At 41.0% G+C, this 19,392-nt stretch overlaps 2 protein-coding genes across 7 annotated transcripts in view; both read left to right on the top strand.

Moving 5' to 3' along the window:
• Positions 1-14,789, top strand: part of lamb2l (laminin, beta 2-like) — a 77,331-nt gene extending 62,542 nt beyond the window's left edge. For both annotated transcript variants that reach the window (XM_087306883.1, XM_087306884.1), the window contains exons 28-35: positions 5,542-5,789; positions 8,852-9,067; positions 9,148-9,292; positions 9,928-10,135; positions 10,501-10,642; positions 11,264-11,440; positions 11,861-12,020; positions 13,099-14,789. In XM_087306883.1, coding sequence (XP_087163009.1) covers positions 5,542-5,789; positions 8,852-9,067; positions 9,148-9,292; positions 9,928-10,135; positions 10,501-10,642; positions 11,264-11,440; positions 11,861-12,020; positions 13,099-13,235 — 1,433 coding nt within the window. In that variant the 3' untranslated portion in view covers positions 13,236-14,789. The remainder of the gene's footprint in view (positions 1-5,541; positions 5,790-8,851; positions 9,068-9,147; positions 9,293-9,927; positions 10,136-10,500; positions 10,643-11,263; positions 11,441-11,860; positions 12,021-13,098) is intronic.
• A 3,076-nt stretch (positions 14,790-17,865) lies between these two features.
• Positions 17,866-19,392, top strand: part of lamb2 (laminin, beta 2 (laminin S)) — a 78,950-nt gene continuing 77,423 nt past the window's right edge. For 2 of the 5 annotated variants that reach the window (XM_087305278.1, XM_087305276.1), the window contains exons 1-2: positions 17,888-17,982; positions 18,101-18,168. In XM_087305278.1, coding sequence (XP_087161404.1) covers positions 18,138-18,168 — 31 coding nt within the window. In that variant the 5' untranslated portion in view covers positions 17,888-17,982; positions 18,101-18,137. 5 annotated transcript variants of the gene reach the window in all.

Raw genomic sequence — 19,392 nt, 5'->3', positions numbered from 1 at the left:
TTACGGATTTATATATATTTTTTGGGAAGTCGTGAGCATCTAGATAATTCTAGGAAAATACGACAGTACGTTGGGAAGCGTGCAATCCCGATAGGGAGGACGCTGCGGAGGCCATCCGTTACCCAAGGGGGGATAGATGGCAGAATTTACATATGGACTAGCCCTAAAAAGGGGGAGTACGCATAGCAAAAGAGTGGTTAGCGGGGAGGGAAGACACGGGTCCGCCCAGGGGGGGGACTTAACCGTGGCGGAATAAGCATATGGGATCGCCTAGTGGGGATCACTCATAGCAGGCACCTTTACCCAAAACGCAGGCTGACCAGCGGGCAGACCTACAACGTAGTGGGCCAGCAAGTGACTCCTCCGCTGAGTCAGTGCTCGGGGCCACGGAGGAATCTGCAGGGCTCACCTGACGGGGAACTTTACTGACAGATAAAAAGGCGCACGTATCTCCGTGTTAGGGAAAATGGCGCAGCAAGCGTGTTTCAACACCCTACCGAATTGTTTCCTCAATCACCAAGGGTTACCTAATACCCTTGAGGAAACCGGCTCCACTCGCAGATTGTAAAACCTTGCAAATGTGTTGGGTGTCACCCAGCCCGCAGCTCTACAGATGTCTGTTAGAGGGGCGCCGCGTGCGCGCGCTCGAGAGGATGCGAAGCTCCGAGTGGAGTGCGCACGCGCTCTCGGGGGACGCGGCTCATCTCGGCTCTGATAGTGAAAGAAAGGCATCCACAATCTAGTGGGAACTTATTTCGGTACGGCACTTCCCTGCTGCCGACCGCTATAACAGACGAAGAGCTGCTCAGATGATCTAAACTCTGAGTGCGGTCCGGAAAATACGCAAAACGCGAACTGGACAATAAAGAAGGGCTGGGTCTGCCTCCTCCGAGGGCAGCGCTTGCAGGCTCACTACCTCGTATTAAAACGGAGTGGTAGGAACCTTTGGCACATATCGCGGGCGGGGTCTCAGGACGTGAGAAAAGCCAGCCCAATTACAGGCACGAGTCACTGACCGAAAAATGCCTCCGGGTCCCCGACCCTCTAATCGATATCAACGCGACCAGCAGAGCTGTCTTCAGGGACAGAAAGATACTGAGTCGAGGATCGAAGGGATCTGACGCGGCTTGTGTAGCGAGGGCGAGATCCTAAGAGGGCATGAGAGGGGGCGGGGTGGATTAATTCGCTTAACGCCCCTGAGGAACCGGATGATGAGGTTATGCGTTCCCACGGTGCTGCCAGCCACCGCGTTATGAGAACGGAGATGGCAGCCACGTAACCTTGAGTGTGGAGGGCGACAGCCTGCTCTCCAACTTCTCTCGGCGTAAAGAAAGCACAACGCTGATCTGGCAAATTACGGGGGTCTTCTCAGCGAGAGACACACCATTCAGTGAATAGACTCCACGTCAGGGCATAGGCGCGCTCGGGGAGGGGGCTCTAGCCCGAGTGACGGTATTAGCCACCGCAATCGGAGGTTACCTAAGTCTTCCTCGCGTCTAAAAATCTCTTCAAAGATCGGCGAGGGTGCCAGGTGGTGCCCTGTCCCTGAGAGAGTAGGTGCTCTCTCGAAGGGACTGCCAGGGGAGGGCTATCGCGAGGGAGAGCTCTGACATCCAGGTCCGGTTGAGCCAGAGGGGCGCAACCAGCAACCTGTTCCTCATCCTCCCTGACCTTGCACAGTAACTGCGCGAGCAGGCTCACTGGGGGAAACGCGTATTTGCGCGTGCCCCGAGGCCAGCTGTAAGCCAGTGCATCCGTGCCGAGAGCACTCGGTCAGGGAAAGAACAACTGGCAATGAGCGATCTCGGGGGAAGCAACAGATCGATCTGGGCTTCCCCGAATCGCGCCCATATCAGCTGAACAGACTCGGGGTGGAGTCTCCATTCTCCAGGACGCAAGGCTGCCGTGAGAGCGCATCGGCTGCACGGTTGAGCTTGCCTGAATATGAATGGCGTGCAGCGATTTCAGCCGCGGATGACTCCAGAGGAGCAGACGGCGGGCGAGCTGAGACATGCGGCGAGAGCGCATACCCCCTATACGGCTGATATACGCCACCTCCGCCGTACTGTCCGTCCTGACCAGCACGTATTGCCGCTCCAGCACCGGAAAAAAAACGGTGGAGAGCGAGGAACACTGCCAACAGCTCCAGGCGATGTGCCAATGCAACTGGGTACCTTTCCACAGGTCCGCAGCCGCATGCCCGCAACGCACAGCCCCACAGCCCGTGTTGGAAGTGTCTGTTGAAACGACAACAAGACTGGACGCCTGTTCTAGAGACACCCAGGCCTGTAGGAACGAGGGGTCGCTCCAAGGGCTGAGGGCGCGGCGACACAGCGCAGTAACAGAGACTCGGTGTGCGCGCGCGTGCCATGCGCGTCTGGGGACTCGATCGTGAAGCCAGTGCTGAAGTGGTCTCATATAGAATAATCCGAGCGGCATGAAGCGGCTGCGGATGCCATATGCCCCAGGAGCCTCTGAAATAGTTTCAGTGGGACCACTATTTTACTGTCGAGCTCTCTCAGACAGTACAGCATCAGCTGAGCGCGCTCTCCGGAGAGGCGCGCTGCCATGGTGACCGAGTCCAGCTCCAGCCCGAGAGAAGAGATCCTCTGCACGGGGGCGAGTTTGCTCTTTTCTCGGTTGACCTGAAACCCCCACAGGTGGAAGTGCCAGAGCACTTTGTCTCTGTGCATAATCAACTGCTCCGAGAGAGGGCAAAAAATCAGCCAGTCGTAAAGAAATTGAGTATGCAGATGCCCGCGAGCCGAAGGGGCGCTGAGGCACCCTCCGCGGGCTTGGTGAGGACCCGCGGAGACAGAGAGAGCCCGAAGGGGAGGGCTTTGTATTGCCAAGCTCGACCTTCAAACGCAAACCGCAGAAACTGTCGGTGGTGAGGAAGAGTGGAGACATGGAAATACGCGTCCATCAGGTCTAATGCTGCAGACCAACCCAGAGGACGAACGCACCGGAGGATGCGCTTCTGCGTGAGCATGCTGAACGGCAGCTTGTGCAGGCAGCGGTTCAAAACGCGCAGATCTAGGATTGGCCGTGACCCACCGCTCTTTTTGGGCACGATGAAGCGTGGGCTGTAAAACCCGCTCTCCATCTCGGCTGGAGGGAGCGGCTCGATTGCATCCTTCGCCAGGAGGACAGCAATCTCCTCTCGCAAGACAGGGGCGGACAGGGGGCTGACCCTGGTGAATACACACCCGTGACTTGGGGGGCCGTTTCGCGAACTGAATCGCATAGCCGAGTCTGATTGTGCGTATGAGCCACCGCGAAGAGCTGGCCCGCGCTAACCAGGCAGGCAGAGCTCTCGCTAATGGACTCATCGCTACAATCGCTGACGTACCAGCAGTGGGGCAGCGCGGAGTGGGTGTGCTGATCCGGGAAACTCGCGGGTCTCACGGAAAAGCTGGAGGTGAGATATTTGCTCTCACTCCAAACCCGAGCTCCGGAGGGGAGGCTCGAGGGGTGGGAGAAAGGAGACCGTCCTCCCAGCGCTCGTGAGCCACTGGCGAAACGCACCGAATCTGCAAGCTAGAAAGCATAGCGTCCCAGACTGGCAGATTTCGGGCTGTCACATCTGGGGAAGTGAAAAGTGCCCTTTCATAATGTTTTCATGGCAGTAAAAAGTGCCGTTGGAAATGGGGCCCCGCCCTCCAGCGGGGAAAGAGCAAGTTCCCTCTTCTCCAGATGGCCTGTCCCAGGGGCGCTTCGCGGTCCGTTGCCGGACTTAGCGGCGTTCTGGGCAGGGGGGCTGCCTGCTTCCGAGGTGCCCGACGCGCTCGTTTCGCCGGAGGCGTGTGCGGGGGCGGAGCAGCTCTCGTAGGCGGGCGCCTTCGGCGAGGAGCAGGTATGAATGGCACGGCGGGCGGAGCGGGCTACGGACCGCCGATAAGACATCACCCACCAACTGCTCTCTCACCGCCTTGAATTCCTGGGTGAATTCACAGACAGTGTCGCCGAACCTGGCTGGGGATATGGGGAAGTCAAGAAAGCGGACTTTGTCGACTTTGCGCATATCAGCCAGGGGTGGCGCTCCTGGACCACTAATGTGGACATCGTCCTCCCCAACGCACACGCAGCGGACTCAGTAGTCCGAAGAGCTAAGTCGGCGGCGGTGCGAAGCTCGTAAGCCTGGGTTGGACCCACCCTCGTGCAGCTCGGCCAGCGCCTGCGCTTGGTAGCGCTGGTAGGTGGCTATCGCATGCAAGGCGGAAGCAGCCTGGCCCGCAGCTATGTAAGCTCTAGCTCCGAGGGAGGTAGATAACTTACAGGCTTTGGATGGGAGACGAGGCGGACCCCGCCAAGAAGAGGCGCCGCGCGGATTTACCGCCATCTCGCACTCAACCTGAGGAATCGCCACATACCCCCTGGCTGTTTCACCGTCAAGAGTGGTTAGGGTGGAGGAACACGCAGCACGAGCAGAAAAAAGTGCTCTACAAGACCGCGTGAGCCTACTGTGCACCTCCGGGAAGAAGGGAACGCCCCTCTAGTCGGTCCGGCCGCGGAGCTGGGGGATAAACCATCTCCAACCCACGGCCGAAGCAGCCCGGGAAAGCACGGCTAACATGTCTGTTTCAGGATCCGTAGTGACAGCGCTCACCAGCCCGAAGGGGGCGAGCGGGTCTGGATCATCATCGGACAATGAAAGCCCACCCTCCGATGCCGCGGTGGACATCTGGTCTCCGGTGTCATCGGGCGTAAGGGCTACCATCTGTTAGACGGATCGCTTCCCCCGCCCGAAGCTTGGATAGAGCGCTTAGAGGAGCGGGAGGTCCGCGGGCCCGTGGGCGACGGATTATCTCTCGCTGAACCCTCATCGACTCGATCAGAAAGTCTCTGAAGCGAATAGGATAGCGTCTGCTGGCGCCAGGTGAGCTTATATACTCAGTTGATTGCTTATGCCGCTCACCTGCGCAGGCTTGCGCTGCCAATTCATTCTTAATTGGCCCGTTCAATACTCTTCAGACGAGTAGCTTCTGAACCGAACCTCCCAATGCGTGGATTTTACAATCAAATCCACTTATAGTGCTGAAGTTCCCCCCGAAGGGGAACTTGACCTTATAGAAATGTTATTTGCAGAATTAATTTGTTGTTTTAATATTTTTGTACCTAAGCCTGATAGTAAACAAATTACTAATAAACATAATGACTTGATCAGTTTTGCAATATACAATCAAATTGCAGACAATCAATGCATGAAATTGGTCAAAAGTGGAAAATTTCTGCAGATTGCACATCTACACTGTAAAAATTAATAATGGCAAAAAGTCATGACAATAAATGTTTTCATGTTACTTTAACTTCTGGTTTCAAGTCATTTTTATTTTAATTTATAATAATATTTTAGTCAGTCTGGATGATGTAGGTTTAGATAAAACTTTTTTTGATTCAACTGAAACATTTAAAACAGCAAGAATTTACCTGCAGTGTATGGATTACATACTCATGACTTGATTACCTTTTCATTCACACCATCATTTTTGTAATAAACATTGAAATGAGGTTGATGTTTTTGCTATTTCCCTTTTACAGAGCAATTTGCAAATGTGCTGAAGTATTACCAGAGATCCCTGAATTCAGAGCAGCGCTGCAATGCCTCCGTATACGGACCCCAGAGTCCTGTGGAACAGTCTCAGGACACACGTAACCGTACCGAAGCCCTGCTGAAGGACAAGAAGGACAGCCTCCTGCGTACAGCCACAGCTAACAATAAATCCCTGTCTGAACTGGAGGGAAAAGCTCATGAGATCAACCGAAAGGTCCATCACCTTAGCAACAAGGTAGAGACTTTGGTTAAAACTTGACACATTCTTGTTTATGTCATGCTTTAATAGTGAAGTAGGTAGTTTTGGCACTACTAGCGTCACTTATTTGTAGGGAAGGGCATAGAAGGTTTTAACGGTATTACTACTTTTATCAATACAACTTCGGTTCAGTACTGTAACGTTTCTCTTATCTGTACTTTTTGTTGTGTTTTTTTAATGAAAAAAACAAAAAAACAAATTGAACAGAATTAAAACACTTTATTTTATTATTACGTTTTTTTATATGTAAAATAAAATGGAACTAATAATTGTAAGACAAATAAATAGTTTTTTTTCCCCTGTAAAAGAAACGTGCAATGGTTTGAAGGAAAATGACTCTCAGCTTTTAACCATTGTTCTGGAGAAAAATCAACATGGTTTACTTTTCTGGCAGAAGTCAGAATCTATCTTGGTCCCTGCATTGAAAATACTCTCTTTAAGTTGCAAAGTGCAGTTAAATGAGATAATGTTTATGATTTTTCATTAATGCATTCACATAAATGAGTTAACAATGTTTTGGGAGTTAACTGTGTTTTTAATACAGTTTTGGAGCATCTTTTTTTTATAATTTCTTAATAAGCATAGATTATTGTTAAGCTAATCATGGGCTATATTTATAAATACAACTGATGTAAAAGCATTTTTAATGTTTAAGATTTATTTAGGCTACTGCAGAAAAAAAACGTGTGTGTTTATTTAACTATTAATATTATACTAATTTAGGTGTGGGCGAGGCAGTGGCGCAGTAGGTATAGTGCTGTTACCTCACAGCAAGAAGGTCGCTAGGTTCAAGCCTCGGCTGGGTCAGTTGGCTTTTCTGTGTGGATTTTGCATGTTCTCCTTGCGTTCGCGTGGGTTTCCTCCAGGTGCTCCGGTTTCCCCCACAGTCCAAAGACATGCGGTACAGGTGAATTGGTTAGGCTAAATTGTCCGTAGAGTATGAGTGTGTGTGTGAATGTGTGTGGATGTTTCCCAGAGATGGGTTGCGGCTGGGTATCCACTGCGTAAAAATGTGCTGGATAAGCAGGCAGTTCATTCCGCTGTGGCAACCCGGGATTAATAAAGGTACTAAGTTGAAGAGAAAATGAATGAATGAATGAATAATTTAGGTGATTGACTGCTGGCATAACGAAGTATGATGTGACGTTACCGTTAGTAGCTGGGCAGTCTAAAACTTTTCATTTGTCTTTCTGGAGTTAATGCACTTTTGAAAGATAGAAACAACTGATTGCGTTTGTTGCATTGGGCATTGTCATTGTCCACTCAGGAAATACAACCTGTTTGGTTGTACTGTTTGGTTGTTCACACCACAAGCTTATGAGCTGTTTTCACGTGAGTCTGTGTCGTGAGCTATGTGTGTGCGCTTAGCACGAGCCTCTACCGAGTGCACGCACACAGCCGAGAACTGTGAAGGCTTTTATACTTAATGCGCTCGCTGATAATATGAGCATTTCTCATGTGAGATTGCCAACTGTGCAGACAAATATCAAACATCACAAATTAGAAAAGGTTGGTCAGTTAAATTATGCTACTGTAAGTAATGTTTATTCAGCAATAATTCTCCAGTTAGAGAATTAACGTCACAGCTTATTGATATTTCGGTCTTTTATAATGTAGCACCAATACAATAAAGTATAGAGTTTCGGTACCCATCCCTACTTATTTTAATGACAAAAATAAAGCATGTTTTCAGACAACTTTTGCAAATACCCCTTAAAGGCACAGTATGTAATTTTCACCACTAGAGGGCTCATATTCACAGTAAACAAAAGTGTAGTTTTGACAATGCCCAGCAAGCATTTTTAGTTTTTAAATGATGTCTAATAGACATCTAAAAATAATTGTTTGGCTAAAACAAGGTTAAATTTGGGCTGTCAGTGAAAATCTAATAGACGTCTAAGAATTGGCCAAAACTAGACTAGTCATCAAATGAACAGAAATGAATGACTACACTTATAAAGTCTGTCTAATCTGTCTATTTGATGACTGGTCTAGTTTTGGGCTATTCTTAGATGTCTGTTAGTTTTTCACTTACAGCTCAAGTTTAGCCTTGTTTTAGCCAAGTTGTTTACGTTTAGATGTCTATTAGACGTCTATTAAGCACAAAATTGTTTGCTGGGTGACTGAGTGTGGAGTCATGGGAGTTTTTTTCTATATTACATCCTATAGGAATTCAGTCATAAGTCCTATTTAAACATTCTTTGAAACAGTTGTTATAATGTAAGTACAAAAGTCAGCAAAATATATATAACACTCTTGAAGTTTTTTGTATATTTTAATGAAGAAATGCTAAATATTGTGCCTTTAAGCTCACCATCCTATTTCATTTAAAATTATTATTAAATTGATTGTTAAATGTATTTTACTGTTTATATGGGGGGGGGGGGGTGACATGTCACAAACTTGAGATTAACCTGCATGTCTGAAAGAAGTTGTGTGTCTCGATTGAAACTCAAGCAATTTTGTAAATTTCCTCCATTTTATAAAAACACAAACATTTTATTTATGCTGGTTTTACCTTTTATAGAATTTATTTTGGCAAGTCTCCATGTTGTGTTTCTTTTAATGCATCAGTGATGGTCCCACATCAACTAAACAACTTCTGTCTCCATATGCTACAGTAGCCACGCCCTAAAATTATAACGATTGGCCAAGCTGAAAAGTGATTGTTAATGAACAGTAAACTGGGTTAAAGTGATCGTTCAACCCATAATGAAAGCTCTGTCATCATTTACTCTTCACTTGTTCAAAACCTGTTTGAGGTTTTTATTCAGTAGAACAAAAAGGAAGATATTTTAAAGATTGTTAGAAAGCTGCAGCCTTTGACTTTCATTGTATTTTTGGTTTCTAGTATGGATGTCAATGGCTGCTGGTTTTCAACATAAAACACAACACAAAATATCTTCTTTATTGTTCAACAGAAGAAAGAAATTGTGAAAAGTTCAGAGTGTACGAACTGTAATTGTCATTTTTGTGTGAACTTTATCTTTAAGAAAATTCATTTTGACAGAAGAACTCTTTCTAACTTTACATTTCAGGTCTGCGGTGGCCACGCCAATGGCAATGTGAATGGTAGCTGTGAAGAGAGCCCCTGTGGAGGAGCGGGATGTCGTGGCAGTGATGGTGTGCTGAAGTGTGGAGGTAGAGGATGTAATGGAACTGTTGGTGCTTCAGTGAAGGCTTTAGACAATGCTGATGAGGTCCATAAGAACCTGACTGCTGTTAGCGAGGAGCTCCAAACCATGGCTAAGAAGGTATGGATGTGTCTGGTTGAGCACTTGCAGTGAGTGCTTACTTGTGAAAGAATATGAAATAATCTTTAACTGTTTCTTAGCTACGAGACATTGCTACGCTCACTCAAACTGTGAAAACACAAGCCAAAGAAACTCTCGATAAAGCCCAGAACAAGAAGGACATGTTTGAGAAGTCCAACAAGATGCTCAAAAACTTCATCCAGAAGATTAAAGACTTTCTGAATGGTCAGTAGATTTGTTACTATATTATTTTTGTGTAGGTGGGAAATGCTGTTAGAAAGAAAATTAGCTCACCTTCATGTTGTTTGTGGTTGATTTTCTGTAATATTAAAGAAATAATTTTGCAGATTGTCTATAAAAGCATAAAGAAACACATGTTTGTTAACAAAAAAGTCATTTAAATATACTAGCTTTCAAATGTTTGGGGTCATAAGTATGTTTTTGAGCGAACCTTATGCCCACCAAAGTGGTAGCATTTATTTGATATAAACACTGTAAAAATAATAATATTGTAATGATATTATGAATTAATATTGTGGTTAAATTGCTTTAATATTTTGAAAATGTAAATTATTAAACCTTAGTCACCCCAAACTTTTTTAATGATTGATAATGAGTTTACAAGAACATTTTGTTCAAATAGATTTAGCAAAATTATGATCAATATGAAAACATTTTGCTGATATTAGTGCAATATTTATTGCAAATCCCATCTTAACTCTCTGCACTGATCTGCGTTTTGTGTATGGAACAATACTTTAATATACTATAAAATAGTATCTTTTTAAACAACGTAAGTCAGATTGTAAATGTTTACAATTTCGCATGATTTGCATTTCCAAATCTCATGTTATATTTAGAGGAGGGAGCAGATCCAGAAAGCATTGAAAAAGTGGCCCAGCAGGTTCTGGCAATCTCCTTGCCAGTCAACAGGACTGTAATAGTCAACTTAGTGGAGCAAATCAAAGACAGCATCGTCAACCTCACCAACGTGGAGGGAGTGTTCAATCACACCTCAGAACAACTGGCCAAAGTCAACGATCTACTCAAAAAAGCTCAGGATGCAAAGTAAGTGAGAGAGAACAGTGTGAACTATTTGACTCAAAGATGCATTCAAATTTAATGGCACTTTGGCACCATTTGCACCTGTAAAATGTGTTTTCATCAAACTAATAACAAGTACAATGCAAAATATAGATGGGTCTAACATGTCATGAGCTTGCTCACTTTCGACAACTTCCATAGGTGGAATATAAATCACATTTCTTTAGATTGTTTTCATTGTGTAAGTGCTTGTACCATCAAATGCATTAAGACAGCTTCAAAAGACAACATGATCATCAACATGAGGGAACATGATCATTTTAGTTCATAAAAAACATGTTAATAGCAGAGGGAAGCAGGGTCTTATAAGTGTTTTGTGTTTTGCACAGGACACAAGCTGATGGAGTGAGTGATAATATCAATAAAACAAAAGAAGCACTTGAAACCTCACAGAATGCCATAAAGAAAGCTGAAGAGGAAATGAGCACAGCTCTAAAAAACCTCAAGAATATCCAGAACATCACTGCCATGGTAAACCTCATTTATGCTTTTCTAAAAAAAACGTAAAAAAAACGTCTCTGCACTGCTCTTTTAATAGTTTTAGTTTTGTTTTTGAAGTAGCATTTTTTGCTGATCATTTTAAGTCTCTTATATTCACCAGGGCTTTATTTATTAAATGCAATAATTATGACATTGTTATTAGCTTTCAAGATTTTTTTAAGAATGATTTCTGTAAAAATATATATTTTAAAAAAAGAACTTTCTTGTGAATCAAAAAAATTTTTTTCAGCATCTTCATGACTCCAGTCTTCAGTGTCACATGACCTTTCAGAAATCATTCTAGTATCATTTTCATTCTAATTTATGCATCAAGAAATATTTCCTAATACTTTCTGTATTGAAAACATGTGTGCTGCTTAATATACTAGTGGAGGACATGATAATATAATTTATACTTCTCTGATAACTAGAAAAATAGTCATTTGGAATAAAATAACATGATAAATGTCTCCGGTTGGTTTTGATGAATTGAATGTAGTCCTCTTAAATGAAAGTATTACATTACATAAATAAATAAATAATTGACAGATTAAATGATAAACAATAGTGTATTATTTGATCTAATCACCTTTCTTTCTCTTTCATTACCAGGTTGACGACAAACTCTTAAATTTAGACAACAACCTTACAGATGTGATGATGCGTTTAGTCAATTTGTCAAATGGAGTGGATTTATTAAAGAATAAAACGGAGCAGAACAGGGAGATGGCCAAAGAAGCCAAAGCCCAGTCGGACAATGCAACTCGAGAAGCAGAGGGACTTCAAGAGGTGCGGGTTTGCATTTAAAGATTTACTGTACTGATTCAGTGCTTGAAGTCTTTATGAAATCAAAATGTATGATTTTTATTTTGCTAGTGGACATTGTTAGGCTTAATTAATCGGTGCAAGTTAATCCACTGAAATAAGTGTTTGTTTTGGTAATCTTCAATCAAAGCTATCCATTTTCTTTCACTCTAGAATAGCAGTCCTTCACTGATGTCAGTTTGACAGCTTTGGCAAAATATGCTTAGCCACGTCTCTTCATCTGTTAGCGAAAGATGAGAGGAGGAGCATAAAAGCAAAACTCCGCCCCTACTCAATATTCATTTTTGTTGGAAATGCCTCATCAATATGGAATAAACTTCTGCAGCAAATTTCAGTTCATACAGATTTTTAAATTAAATGTAAATGTGTGTTTATGATCAACAGGAGCTGACAAATGCTGAGACTCTGTACAAACAGCTGAAAGAGAAGGTGGACTCGGCTGGAGGGACAGGAGAAGGCAATGTTAACCAGAAAGCCATAGAGATGAAGAAAGAAGCAGAAGATCTGCTGAAGAAGGCCACCATGGGCATGGAAACTCTCAAAAGTATGTGCACAATGGCTTTTAACAGTTACTGAAGTAAAAGATTTACTGGTATTGCTCATTTGAAACTTTAAGCATCTGTGTATTTTTATGTTCTCATTTTGCTGTTAAATGGGATAGTTCACACAAAAAGGAAAATTCTAGTATCGTTTACTCACCCTTCACTTGTTCCATACCTGTTTGAGTTTCTTTCTTCTGTTGAACACAATATAAGATGTTTTGAAGAAAGCTGGAAACCAGTGACCATTGACTTCCCATAGTATTTCTATTGTATTTTTCCAATTATGGAAGTCGATGGTTACAGGTTTTCAGCTTTGTTCGAAAAATCTTCTTTTTAAGAGTTCACACTTACCTGATGATTATAAAGCATGTTTGGCATGCTGTCCTGGAAGAGAGCCCTGAGCTCATAAGATCCCTGTGCCCAGGACTCCCTCCCGTTACAGGGCGAGAGGGGAGTTTGAGTTCAGGTAGATCTCAAAACTCCCCTGCCGTGGTAGCTAATGAACAAATACTGATTGCTATTAAAAAATAACTACTAATCAATTAACTTAAGTTGCAAGTTTTTGGGCAGTGGGGGGAAATTGGGGGACCCGGGGGAAACCCACGTGAAGATGGGGAGAACGTGTAAACTCAGCACAGAAACGTCAGCTGGATTGGTAAGGACTAGAACCAGTGACTTTCTTGCTGTGAGGCAACAGTGCTAACCACTGGGCCACCATGCCACCCATCTAGGAAAGGAGAAGGAGTAGGGGTGGAAGGGGGGATTCTTCAAAAGGAAGATGGCTGTGATATGGAACTTAAGGTATTTATAGTGAATCATGTATTTGGTTTATGAATGACCACCTGTGTTCAATCATAAGCACATGCTCTTTTGGAAATTAGTTTAGAAATAAACTTCACTTCAGCAGAATAAAGAACTCATAAAGATTTATAACTACTTGAGATGGAGTAAAAAATAATGAGTACATTTTCCTTTTTGTCTGAACTATTCATTTAAATGTTGAACAATTTAAATTTATTTGTCTGTATTTTCTTAGTGTTTAATTTTCCTGTTTTGTTTTGTTTTTCTTCAAAATTAAAGAATTGGAGAGAAAGTTCAACAAGAACGAGCAGAAAATGCAGCAGCAACGGGATGAACTGACAGATCTGGAGAAAAATGTTACAGGCATCAGAGAATATATCAGATCAAAAGTATTGGCCTACAACAACTGTCAGTAGAAGCTGTAAATGAATGCTAAAAGCCTGAAATCAGAAATCAGTTTATCCTCTCAATCACCCATTGTGTGATTAACATTGTTTTTTTGCGGCCTAAATGGCTGTTTGAATATGAATCATCATATTTTTATTACTTATACACCTAATTACTTATTTGGTCTTATTGCCATCCTATTAAATCAGTGGTTCTCAAATGTTTTCAAGTGTTGGTGAGTTGTAAAACAAATCATGGGCAAACAACTTATACCTCAAGTCTCATTCAGTGGCTTTTGTTTTACTTTTCTGCTCTTGAGGCAGAATTGAAGCCATTTTTCCCCCAAACTGCTTTCTTGTTCATGTTTCACTGGCACTAACTGACTGTTTTTTAGCTAAGAAACAGAGTTATCAGCCTATTTTATGTTTTTATTTTGTTTGCTTGTTTGTTTTGTGGGTCACGGTGGTGCAGTGGCGCCTCACAGCAAGAAGGTCGCTGATTTGGGCCTCGGCTGGTTCAGTTGGCATTTCTGTGTTTGCATGTTCTCCACATGTTCGTGTTGGTTTCTTATGGGTACACCGGTTCCCCCACAAATCCAAAGACATGCGGTACAGGTGAATTGGGTAAGCTTAAATTGACCGTAGTGTATGACTGTAAATGAGAGTATATGGATGTTTCCCAGAGATGGGTTGCAGCTGGAAGGGCATCCGCTGTGTAAAACATATGCTGGATAAGTTGACGGTTCATTCCACTGTGGTGACCCCTGATTAACAAAGGCACTAAGCCGAAAATAAAATGAATGAATGAATGTTTTTGTTTTGTTTTGTTTTGTTTTGTTTTGTTTTGTTTTGTTTTGTTTTGTTTTGTTTTGTTTTGTTTTGTTTTGTTTTGTTTTGTTTTGTTTTGTTTTGTTTTGTTTTGTTTTGTTTTGTTTTGTTCTGTTCTGTTTGCGTATTAGCAAATCAGACCACACTTTGAGAACAACTATAAAGGGAATTTGAACAATGTTATGTGCCCAAACAAAGTTTTTTTTTTTCACCAAGGATGCATTAAATTGATCAAACATGACTAAAGGGATTTCAAATGTTACAGTACATTTCTATTTCAAATAAATGCTGCTCTTTTGTACGTTCTATTCAGCAAGAATCCTAAAAAAGTATAATGGCCTCCAAAAAAATAAATAAAGCAACATAGCTCTTTTCAAAATTGATGGTGATTACTGTAAACACGTTTCTTGAACAGCGAATTAGCATATTTGGATGATTTCTGAAATAATTGCTACTGTAAATTCAGCCTTCCCTTGAATACATGAATATATTACATTCTAATGTCAAATAAAAATAAATAAAATTATAGGGATATTTCACATTATTCTTGATCTTGCTCTATTTTTGATCACATATATGCAGCCTTGGTGGCCATAAGAGACAAAATTATTAAAAATATCTGATGTTAGCAACCCTAAACTTGACCAAGTACTGTATAAACTAATTGACATTGACATGGCTAACAACATATCTTCTTTTTTATATTGTGTACAAGCCATATATGAACACATTAAACCTTCGATATGGACTACAAAATGCATTGTTTTGTTTTCTTTTAATGGAGAAACAGCCTTGGTTTTTTAAGTACTAAATCTGAACAACAGAGGGCGATAGAGAATGTTAAAAAAGGACCCATTACAACATTTCGGTGCGTTTACAAGTCAACTCAGTCCTTAAAAGAATGCTTGTAATGTATATTTCTGAATGTCAGATTTACTTCGTCACTATATGTTCACTCCTCTATCTCTGCATCTTGCTCTCTGGGTTAGTGTTAGTGTAAGGCAGGATATGTTCATTTATGAAGTAATCCTGTCTGTGTTTGGATCAGTGGCTTGAGCTGACCCCGAGCTTTCATTCATTTGATACATATTTTTTTCACTCTGTATTTTATGATTGTAAGCATGTGGAATGTTGTTTTGTTTTAAACTAGAGATTTGAGGACTGTAGTTTAAAAAAATAAAAAGAAAGATGGTTTATGTCATAACTAGTGGGTAAAGATTAATGTTTTTTAATTAAATGTTGCTGATCTAAAAGAAATCCCTTGTTGAAATAAGTTACTAATAAACTCAGTTTGTGTCCTGTATTCACATAATATTTAACATGTAGGTCTTTCGATGGTCATTTGCAAAAATCATATGTTGTTGCTCACACATGTTTCCTATAATATAGACTACTTATTTAAGAAGAGATCCTGCAGGCAAAACAATATTTTTTGTTCATGATTTTGGACTTTTTAGATTTTCATAATGTGTTTTTTTCAGTGTAATATAAAGAAAACATTTAAAATACACTGTGAGGTGTTTCTTTTTCTTTTTGGCCTAGACCCTTTATTTATCTGGGGTTGCCACAGTGGAATGAACCGCCAACTTATCCAGCCCTACCAGCCGCAATCTCTCGGAAACATTCACACACATACACTACAGACAATTTTAGCTTTCCAAATTCACCTGTGAGGTGACGCAGTGGCGCAGTAGATAGTGCTATCGCATCACAGCAAGAAGGTCGCTGGTTCCAGCCTTGGCTGAGTCAGTTAACTAAACCAAAAAGAAAATGAATGAATGAATTCACTTGTACCGCATGTATTTAGACTTTTGGGGGAAACCGGAGCACCCGGAGAAAGCCCACATGAACACAGTGAGAACATGCAAACTCCACACAGAAATGCCAACTGACCCAGCCGGGGCTCGATCCAGCAAACTTCTTGCTGTGAGGCGACAGCACTACTGCGCCACCATGTCACCCCAGCTACAATTTATTCTACAAAAAAAAAAAGTTTTAAAAAATGTTTACTTTTTACAGGATTGTTAAAGAGATTCACATGAGTCTCTCTGTGAAAACCTTTGAATATGACCAAAATATTACAATTTTGAACCTGAACAAATTTGAACTGTAACTTCAAAATCTAAAAATGTATGCAGATAAGAATGAACTTAATGAAATGGTGCTTATTTGCATATTCATGTAACATTTTTTAGAGCAAAAAAACAAACACTATATAGTACAAATACTTACATATCATTTGTTGTTGTTTTTACAAAGAAGAAGAAAAAACAAGATAAAAATAATATTAATAATGATAAAAATAATAAGAGGAAAAGAAAAATGGAAATTACAGAAATAAAAGTGTACAGGAATTTACAACCAACTGAATGCAGACATTCAACAATCAGATGTTCTGATACGCTGTTAACATTGAAAGTAAATATTTACAATTAAACAGTAAGATAATAATCGTTAAAACAAAACAAAAATGAATTTACTATGAAATAAATAAGGGTGGCGCAGTAGGTAGTGCTGTCGCCTCACAGCAAGAAGATCTCTGGTTTGAGCCTTGGCTGGGTCAGTTGGCGTTTCTGTGTGGAGTTCTCCTTGCGTGCTTGTGGGTTTCCTCCAGGTGCTCCGGTTTCTCTCACAGTCCAAAAGACATGTGGTACAGGTGAATTGGGTAGGCTAAATTGTCCGTAGCGAATGAGTGTGTGTGGATGTTTCCCAGAGATGGATTGCAGCTGGAAGGGCATACGCTGTGTAAAAACGTGCTGGATAAGTTGGCGGTTCATTCCGCTGTGGCGGCCCTAGATTAATGAATGGACTAAGCCAAAAGGAAAATGAATGAATGGATGAAATAAATTAAAAAAGAAGAAGAGTGCATCTATTAAATGGAAGGTAAGATGTTAAGAGTGTTAAAGTAAGTTATAAAACATTGCCACTTTTTAAAGAAACCTTTTCCAACTTTAGAAAACGAAAGGTATCCACAAGCCATTGGGATGTAGTTGGAGACTTATTTGATTTCCAGTGAAGTAGAATACGACGTCTAGCTAATAATGAGGTAAATACCAAAATATTTTTTTATTTTAGAATTAAACTGGGACCAAATCTTTGGAACTCCAAAAATGGCAACATCAGGGGATGGGTCTATATTTACCTGCAACACCAACTTAATTGAAAAATAATTAATCCAGTAATTCTGTAACATAGGGAACATAAAGAACATATGACCTAAATTACACTGAGGTGTCTGACATCTGTCATCAATATTGGGAACATTTTCAGATAGCTTGGTTTTTGAGAAATAGATTATAAATTGTATCAGGCTGCTAAGGGAGCACAAATTGTACTTGAACGTATTCTCTGAAGTGCACCAAACCACTATTCTTCCGCAAAACATAGTCCTGATTCATTTTCCCAAGATTGTTCATTTGCATATTTAAACAAATTATTTTTGCAAAGTGTCATACAATAATATTTTTTATTTGTATGTAATGGATGGGGGAGTGTGATGAACTATAGGTAACCTTTTTACTTTGTTTACTTGCAGTGTTTTGCCTTAAATCTGTTTGAATTAAATACAATATTATCTCCAAATAAGTATGACACTTCTGTTTATTATTACTCGAGTCCTTTTAAATCCGTTTGCAGAAGCGCACGCATTCCCGTTCGACTATGCGCGTTCATGTACTGGCGCTACGGAAAACAAGAAGTGGATTTATTTTTGACGGACTCTGAAATTTTTTGAGGGCTGTGCAGGGATGTAGCGTTGTTTTGTAAACTGTGAAATCCAGCACGTGATTTCTATCAGACTTTTCCACACAGCTGCAACAGGACTCCAGAAAGTCCGTCTGACTGAGATAGCGCTCAAACTGTCTGTATGACTAAAAGAACAGGCTGACCATCGACATTATTACTGTAAACATGTGAGTACGCGCTTCGAGTACAAATATGCACGTACCACGTACGTTTGTGTTGTTTTCCTATATTTACTTGAGTTTTTGTGAAGTGCACGTTGTCCAGTAGTTTCATGTGAAAAGCCGGAGTTGTGTGACAGCTGATTGGTAATTTTCATATTTTAGAGGCGCGCGGCAGTTGAAGATTCATCACCATACAGCCATGCGCGCGCTTCTGTTGCTGTCCATCTGTGGTAAGTAATTATTGTACTTTTAAATATTATGCTGTTTTGCATTGCATTGTGCTGTTATAAAGCCCAGCTGACAATGTTTTTGTATAGTATTGTTATTTAGTCTTCAATGTTGTACAGTTTATTTTCCTCAGGCACAGCCGGTAACATGCTCAATGTACAATGTATTCAAATGCATTGCCTTCCACTGCTTTCATTTCTTTTGTTTATTTGTTTAGTTTTAATTAGGCTACTTTCGTTAAATTTAAGTGCTCACATTAAAATGTTATCCATTTTTACAATGTTGTATATGCCAAAGCAATCTTGTCATTGTATTGTATAATCATATATTGTATAGAACAAGAATCATGACATGTTAATAACAAAACAAAAAACTGCAAAAACAAAAATATTTCCTACAATTTTGTCAACGTGCTTACCATACTATTTTACCACAAAATTGTTATGTAGAAATGTGCGTTTAAACTGCTATTACAGTTTTATATATAAAAAAATGTAATGAGATTAGAATTTTTAAGTAAAAATTTTGAATAAAGAAGTATGAAAAAATACTTACACTTTAAAATGTCATACGCCATAAAAACTATTAGGCATCTGTTAAAACTTATTTAAAACCAACCAAAAACAAATATAAAACTGTAATCTGTAAGTAAATGAATGTGTCCTAAAGTTTATCTAAAGCCTCAGTTATCAGTTATTTTCGCAATTTGTGATGGCATACTATCACGAATGGGACTCATATGAGCTCATATTGAGGCCAAATTCTGGACTATGTCAGAATCTGGCTATGGGCCTGTAATAGCAGTACCAATAAGGATCACAGTGATGTTGACCCAAAATACTAATTAATTGTCATTTCAAATGCCACTGGGTTTGATTATTTATGAAATGTTTTCTTTACATGTGGGCTTCTTTACATATAAGTGGGCTGTAAGAGGTCAAATCAAGTATGTTGTTTTACTTTCACATAAATAATTGTTACACTGAATTACAATGAATAACTATTTGACTCATTTTGTAATAATTTGTAAAAATGTTAAACAAAACATTAAAGTAGACAAATGTGTGCCTTTCCCTACATATTTTTCCTTTTATTATTATGATTTATTTTGCTTTGTTCATATTTGCTGATGTGACTGGCATCATGATTTTGATTGCATATATACATTCAGTTATACTTTTTGTTTCATTCAGGTGTGTTATGTACTGTACAATATGTAGACAGGA

This window comes from Danio rerio, chromosome 23, assembly GCF_052040795.2.
Source record: "Danio rerio strain M-AB ecotype USA chromosome 23, GRCz13ab, whole genome shotgun sequence".
NCBI lineage: Eukaryota > Metazoa > Chordata > Actinopteri > Cypriniformes > Danionidae > Danio > Danio rerio.
The sequence above is the reverse complement of the archived record's forward strand: the minus strand, read 5'-3'. Positions and strand labels throughout refer to the sequence as shown.